This window comes from Rhincodon typus, chromosome 5 (assembly GCF_021869965.1).
Source record: "Rhincodon typus isolate 14 chromosome 5, sRhiTyp1.1, whole genome shotgun sequence".
In the NCBI taxonomy this organism is placed as follows: domain Eukaryota; kingdom Metazoa; phylum Chordata; class Chondrichthyes; order Orectolobiformes; family Rhincodontidae; genus Rhincodon; species Rhincodon typus.
The window spans coordinates 49,415,971-49,424,219 of record NC_063336.1 but is presented as its reverse complement, the minus strand read 5'-3'; the positions used below and the strand labels follow the sequence as shown (position 1 = coordinate 49,424,219).

The window sequence follows — 8,249 nt, the reverse complement described above, 5'->3', positions numbered from 1 at the left end:
TACTGGCTCCTGGGTATTACTTTTGTCTGCTTATTACCTGTGCTCTTATTTAAGGGGAAGATTCTTGAATTTGCCCTGTTAGAGTTAAGCATCTTCCACCACTGTAAAGTTGTTATAATTTAGAATCTCCCTAGCTACGAAATAAGTATCTATTTTCAAGATTCTTTTTTATTTGAGGTAGAACAAAGAAATGCATCTGCGGGACCACAATGCACATTGTTAAGAAGATGAAACATAACTGATTAATGGCAAAATTAACGGTTACTTTTCAACTGCGATTTAAGGGAAATAATCGGTTTAGTAATAGGATGAAATTGTGTTGTAATTTGCTTGTAAACATGTTGAAGAATGACCAAAAGGATCAAAATATGATTTGAATAACTAAATTACATGTTATGTTCACTATTAGACACAAAAGATTAAATATATATTGAAAATCTTTGATAGTTATGACTGCAGATCAAGTTACTGAATTAAGATGTTAATCGTGTAATTAGGCAAATAAAAATTATGCATGTTAATATAATATTGATATTACAATAGGAATATAACAGTGTTTTCAAAATAGAACACATGGGCAGTTGACTGTGAAATCGGACATGACCGATTGATTTGCGTACTGGAGTTTGCAAAACAATTGATTTCTTGCTGCCCCTGTTGCAGTTCCCAAAAAAGCTAAACATTCTGAAAATGTTTTTTAAAAATCACAGATTTAAGTCTAATTAATGGATTATTTCGAAGAAAAGCACATGCTAGTCATAATTTGTGAAATAAACACCATATTCTATCTGCTAGGTCAGATTTCATGCTGAACCTGCCTCATATTGGAATGCTGTGCATACAGTGAGTGTAATGTGCGAAGACATATTAATAGTGCTAATGAATAGCTTATCAGCTTGAGGTACTGTTCCAGCATTGTTACCATTACATTCATTTTTATATAAACAAAACCTTTCTGGGTATATTTGAACATACCTATGACTATCTCATCTTGAGGTACGACTTGAACCCAGAACAGCTGGCCTAGAGGTAAGAACACTACCAAGGCACAACATGACCTTTTGGATATTGAGTTCTGGGCATTATAAAATCAACCTGGGTACATATTGGCACAATGGAAATGTCACTGAATTAAGAATCCAGGCTATTCTGGGACACAAGTTCAAATCTGACCGTGGCAGCTGGTGGAATTTAAATCCAATTAATAAAGCTAGTCTCAGTAATAGTAACCATGGGGCTATCATTGATTGTTGTAAGTATCAAGCTGGTTCACTAATATCCTTTGGGGATTGAAATTGCCATCCTGATTTGGTTTGGCTTCCATGTGATTGCAGATCCCTAGCAGTGTGGTTGACTATGAACTGTCCTTAGAGATGGCCTGGTAAGTCAGTCAGATGTACCAAACCATTAGCTGGACTAGAACAATTCAAGGAAATAGTTCACCAACAGTTTCACAATTAGTTACGGGTAACAAATGCTACCCTTGCCAACAATGCCCACATCCCATGAAAGAATTTAAAAAATATTAATGGACTGAAGAAAAAGATTCTAAACAAAAGAAAACAACAAACTGCAGGTATTGGAAATTGCTGGAAAAATTCTGCAGGTCTGGTAGCATCTGTGGAGAGAAAGCAGAGTTAATGTTTCAGATCCAGTGAATCTTCTTCCCTGAGGAAGAAGGATCACTAGACCCAAAATGCTCTTTTGAAGTACATAAAAGTTTAGATCATGGGCCAATACAGCAAAGACATGATCAAAGTGCTTTGGCCAGCAGGTGTTTGAAATTTATATAATGTCTTAGCACCATGATGTTTCAGACACTGAAGTATTCTCGAGTTGTAGTTATTGTTGTAGGAAATATGGCAGCTAACGTGCACACAATAATCATCCACAAACAGCAATCTAATTGTGATCAGATTTGTTTTGATGGTGCAGGATAAGTATTGGCTAGGACAGCAAGGATAACTCCCCTGCTTTTCTTCAAAACATTGTCATTGGGTCTTTTATATACACTTGAGTGAGTAGATAGGGCCTTAGTATACAATCTCATTTGAAAGGCATTGCCTCCAACAGTGCATCATTCCCTCAGAACTAGAATGTTAGCCTGGATTTTTGTTTGAATCGTGCTTATGTGTTTATTTACCTTCAGCAGCTCAAGACAAATTAACTTCAAAACCAATTAAACTTATCTGCTGAGACCTGATATTTAATTTGAAATTGTTTTTAAGTTGTAAAAGTTTGATAAGTGTCGATAAAACTTGGGCTGAATTTTCCCAGCTTCTGAATGATGTGGGCTATGGTGAGACAGTTGGGAAATGTGGCAAGAATGAAAAAAATAGACAGTGGTAGAATAGGTTGCTTCACTTCAATCAAGTGGCTGTGTAATTGAATCATCATTAATCATTGACCATAGTTGGAAAGGGAGGTCTGCAACTGGTGCCCTCCAGAATCAGCTCTGCACCCTGATGGCAACTTCTTTTTCTCGTAGAGGCTATTCAACAGCCACTGGATGTAATAAGTTGGATAGGCTCATGGGAACATTCTCCACCTGTACAGCTATGCCCTTTGTGCAGCCTATGAGACTATTACAATGTGTGCAGGAATTGTGAATTGAAATGAATGCAGCTTGCACAGCTGTAGTCATAGTCGTAGAGTCATACAGCATGGAAACAGATCCTTCAGTCCAACTTGTCCACACCAATCATTTTCCCAAACTAAACCAGTTGGTGCAGGCAGAGGAAAAGATTCCCAAGTGAGAAGTGCACAGGGCAGGAATCAATCATAGAATATCTACAGTATGGAAGAAAGCTATTTGGCCAATCAAGTCCACACTGACCCTCCAAACAGCATTTCACCCAGACCCACCCCCTCTCTGTAACCCTACATTCCCTATGGCTAATCAACCTAACCATCTCTGGACACCCTGGGCAATTTAGCATGGCCAATCCACCTAATCTGCACATCTTTGGACTGTGGGAGGAAACCAGAGGAAACCCACATTGACACAGAGAGAACATTGCAAACTCCACACAGTCACCCAAGGGTCAATTGACCCTGGGTCCCTGGTGCTGTGAGGCAGCAGTGCTAACCACTGAGCCACCATTCTGTACCAGGAAGGTTTAGTAATTTGGTTGAATTGAGTGGATGAGAGCTGTTGAGGGAAGATGCTGAATGCATCTAGAGGGAGGTGGGTGCAGTAGCAAAGTTAGACTGAGTGTGAGATTACAGAAGGGAGGTGATGCAAAACATAGATTTTCACTGAGTTCTCATGGCATTGCTGCATGTTCCTCCAGCCCATGAAAATGGCACTGATCCAAGAGGTAACTTTGGCCATGCTGGCAGGATTTGATACCATGGCCTTTGGCAATACAGGGTAAAGAAGATGGCCCTCCTCTTCACCAACCTGTCCACCAGGACTTTCAAGTTTCTGGCAGCAAAGCAGGGTGCTAATTTGCCTCTGACAGACTTCCCCTTTGCAATTCTTCAGAGACATAAACTGTGAAGGGCAATTACTGGCTTGCAGCTTTTGGAATAGTACACACTGGGTTTAAATACGGCACCAGTGACATAAATGCCAGAAAGTCCTGGCACTGTTGAGCACTTCCACTGCAACAGAGTGCAACAGCAATACCATGGAGGTATTGTGCATACTTTTTCAGTTGATCAGTATAAAATTGCATGAGGAAAGTGACTAAGGCTCACAAAGGGGAATCCTCCATTAAACACCCTGAAATTGACACAACCAAATTTGGGGAAAATTCAGCTTATCAGTTTTTATCAGTCCATGTAAGAGTATTTAGTTTATAGTCACAACATTATATTATTTTTATATCATTGGAATAGTCATATTTTAAATGTTTTGGAATGGAAATCGACATTTTAAAAAAAGACTTCTGTAGGTTGTGTTACTGGAAAGGCCCGCAATTGTCACACATTCCTAATTGTCCTTGAGAAGATGGTTGTGAACTGATGCTTGTTGAACCACTGCAGTCCATTTGGTAAAGACCAGGAAGTTCCAGGATTTTGAGCTAGCAACACTGAAGAAAATGGTGATATAATTCCCAGTCAGCACATGTATGGCCTGGAGAGGAAGTTACTAGTGGTGGTGTTCCTATTCATCTGCACTTTTGTGCACGTTAGAGCTCATAGATTTGGAAGATGATATTGAAGGACCTTTGGTGATTTGTGTAGTGCATTTTGTACAAAATGAAAGTCACCATAGTCCCAGAGGGGCAGAAGCTGTTCTCTCCATGGGGAAGGATGACTGGTATTAAGATAAATCTGAGAGTCACCACACCACAGGCAAAGAGTGAGGTTGAAGATAGAGGGCCTTCACAGTGACCTTAGCACAGGAAAGCTGAACCCACACTGTTGGCAACATTCATTCTGTGTGGCAAAGCAGCCATCCAGTCAACAGAACTAATCAAGACTCATCTTACAAATGGTACACACTGCTGTACTTAGATCATTGGTGGAGGGAGTAAATGTTTAAAGTGGTGCATGCATGTTAATATTGTGGGCTATTTGTTCTGGATAATTGGAGAAAAATTTCTTGGAAAGCTGATCTGGAATACACTACCTAAGAGGATGGCGGAAGCAGATGCAGTGCTAACATTCAAGAGAAGTGACTAAATACTTGAAGGAAAAATATTAAATCATTATGAAAAAAGAACAGGGGACTGGGGTTAATTGGAGAGTTCTTGGAGAAAGACACACCACGAAGAATAGCTTCCTATTATGCTGCATCATTCAATGATTTAGTAATGATGGCCGTCAAAAAAAAGCGAAGTAGACAGCAAGTTCTGGAGGCAGTTTATTGAAACAACTCAGATTTGCCAATTGTTCAGTGGATAATCCCTGCCAGAATATCCACCAGCAATGACTGTGGGAGGGATCACATACTTTGTACAGCAGTATTGACGACTAATGATTTAAAAAAAACACAGCCTAGACCAAAGGATCGATAAGCAAATAAACGCGGAGATAGAGATAACAACATTGAACACCCTGGGATTCGAGAATTGATAGATACGGTTCAGTGGTGAAAAGGATGAGGCATTTATTGTTTTCAAAGCAAGAAGAAATGTAGTTGTGAATATGGGTGACTGGAATCTGTTAGGAAGCGTTTTGGAAGAGGTACACGTTCACTCGACCATTCTGGGGAAGATCTGGCTGACGATCCTGTTCATTTTCAGGATGTTGGTCCTTGGAGTGGCTGCTGAAGATGTTTGGGATGATGAACAAGCTGAATTCATCTGCAACACAGAGCAACCAGGCTGCAGGAACGTTTGCTACGACAAGGCCTTCCCCATTTCTCTCATTAGGTACTGGGTCTTACAGATCATCTTCGTGTCCTCGCCGTCCTTGGTTTATATGGGGCACGCACTCTATCGCCTGAGAGCACTGGAGAAAGAAAGACAGCGGAAGAAAGCCCACCTTCGAGCCGAACTGGAAGAGATGGAGCCGGAGCTGGAAGAGCACAGAAGACTGGAAAAAGAACTGAGGAAGTTGGAAGAGCAGCGCAAAGTAAATAAGGCACCTCTCCAAGGTTCACTTTTACGCACTTACGTCCTCCAGATCCTGACCAGATTGGTGATGGAGATTGGTTTTATGGTGGGCCAGTATCTCCTGTACGGATTTGGACTTGATCCCCTTTACAAGTGTGTCCGATCACCCTGTCCTAATACTGTGGATTGCTTCGTTTCCAGGCCCACAGAAAAGACTATTTTCATTGTCTTCATGCTCAGCATAGCTGCCTTTTCCTTGCTTTTGAATATACTTGAAATCGTTCACCTAGGAATCAGAAAAATCAAACAGGCGCTTTACCTAGAGTCAGACGTAAGCATGTACGAATCGAAGAAGAGCTCAGTTGTGCAGCAAGTTTGTATTTTAGCCAACTCCTCGCCTGATAAACCTGCCCCGAGGACCCTCAGTGCTTATAAGCTGTTACCAGAACAGGAGGGACATCTTGGAAACGTCCCTATTTTCTTGACTCCGATGTCTCTTAGCATGATTAAAGGTGAGGCCTGTATTATTTAGAGTCAGAAACATACATATTCAATTTCTTCTGCATGCAATATTCAGATCAACGAATTAAAAGTCTGAAAAATAAGAAATGGAGTTGACACAGCGCCAGACAGGTTCTTCAGTTGGCACACTCTAGATTCCAAATATTCACTGGGATATTTGGTTTGATTCTTTAACTAAGCTGGTGAAGCAATAAGCAAAACCATGACTCATTTAAGTGAGTTGTGTAGAATCTACTTTTGATACAGATTTTTAAATTCATCATATTTTAAAAACTTGTTTTAGGTAATGATTTTTAATTATAATACTTAAATATTGAATTTGCGTAATTCCACTGATCTCAGACAGGGCAGGAGTAACCATAATTAACCTCAGCATCCATAGATTAAAGCAGTGCCAAGAGAAATCACTGCCAAGTGTGACACTGTAGGTCACTGCAGTTTAAACACTTAACAGTTTAAACATTCAATAGAAAATACAGGTGAATGCATTTTAAGTGTATATTGACTTAACAATCACGGATTAATGCAAAATATTCAAACTTTGTCTTTCATCATAATTTGATTATCTGGCATGAATGACCAGATAACTAACTACACCTATTGCGGATTTTTATTTACAAATGAAATTGTTGATTCATCGAGAGTCCCAATTAATCATAAATCACTAGTGGCTCGGGGAGAGACCAAACTAGTTTGCAGAAGTGAATGAGACTCCAGCTAATAGAGCAAAGTTTGGACATTGTGTACAGACATGTCTGTTCATGTTTAATTAGCTATTGCCTGTGGGTTAAGCGCTCACATGAAGGAGTCAGCACTTTCAAAAAACAGAAAAGGGAGTATAAAAATTAGCATAAAAATGTTGAAGGAATGGGAAAATAAAAGTGTGGAGCTGTTGTGAACAAGTTAACCTCACATAGTATAAAAAGATTTTAATGTCAACAAATTATGATCTTTTTCACTGTTACTGGATTTAAGTATAAAAAACATTTATTCTTGAGATCCTAATAATGATCATATATAAGAATATACATTATAATACATATGTATAATTTGCTATTTCCTCATACTGAAAAGCAATGGTGTAAGATAGCTCAGTAACGGCAAGCTACTCAGTCTAACCTCAATGGTAAGGAAGCTTCTAGAAACAATAGGTTCGGACAAAGTTAATAGTCATTTAGACAAATAGTAATTAATTAAAGAGAGCCAGTATGGATTTGTTAAGGGAAAACTTTGTTTAACTGAACAGTAACGAGCAGGAAACAGAGAGAATTTCTTTCTGTGCTGTGATACTCTATGACTCTAGAATCGATGTATTGTACTCAGACATCCAAAAGACATTTGTTAAAGTGATTTGACAAATATTTGTGAACAAAGCCATAGCTCATGAAATAAAAATTACAGGAATAACATGGCTATGAAATTGGCTGTGTGAATAGGAAACAGAGAATAGTGGTTAACAAATACTTTTGGGACCAGAGAAAGATTTGAACTGGCATTTCCCAGGGATCAGTATTTGGATCCTAGTTCTTCCTGATATAAATTGTATCTTCCTGGTGTGCAGGACACAGTTTCAAAGCTTGCGGATGATAAGGAACTTAGAGAAAGGTCAATTGTGAAGAACATCATGTGGAACTTTGCAGGACATAGACAACTTAATAAATTGCGTGGAACAAATGACAGTTTAAATTTAATTCAGAGACATGTGGGGTGATTTATTTTGGTGGGAAAGAGCCATGGAGAAACAATGTGAAATAAAGGATACCATTTTAAAGGGAGTTCAGGAGTTCAGGTAGTAGGATGGATATGTATATGTACAAAAACCATTAAAAATGACAGAACAGGCTGGAAGGGCAGTTAAATGAGCAGACAACATCTTCGCCTTTATTAATAGAAGCATTAATAAATTGGTATATAACATTTTAAATACATAACATTGTATGTAATTAAATAAATGGAAAAAGGATAACAGCATAAAAAGGCTTAATTTAACATATAATGAACGTATAGCAATCAAAACAAGCATAAAAAGTTGCTTTTTTTCAATATGTTGGAGTCTGGATGACTTTAAAAATGTAAATAAAGTAGTAAATTAGTTTCTTTTTGCTTGGAGGATTATCAAATGAACTAATATAGAACATAAAACAGAATAGTACAGCACAGGAACAGGAAATTTGGTCCACCATGTCTGTGCTGATCATGATGCCATTCTAAACTAATCTC

General features: G+C 38.7%; 1 protein-coding gene across 1 annotated transcript; it reads left to right on the top strand.

The window, feature by feature from the left end:
* Nucleotides 1-5,097: 5,097 nt before the first annotated feature.
* LOC109921315 (gap junction alpha-10 protein-like) lies at nt 5,098-6,039 on the top strand. The gene has a single exon (XM_020521340.2). It carries the CDS (start codon nt 5,098-5,100, stop codon nt 6,037-6,039), a length of 942 nt encoding a protein of 313 aa, XP_020376929.2.
* Nucleotides 6,040-8,249: the final 2,210 nt, after the last annotated feature.

What these genes read in the sequence shown, in the direction of transcription:
- LOC109921315 (XM_020521340.2), top strand. Translation starts at nt 5,098, where the DNA reads ATGGGTGACTGGAATCTGTTAGGAAGCGTTTTGGAAGAGGTACACGTT.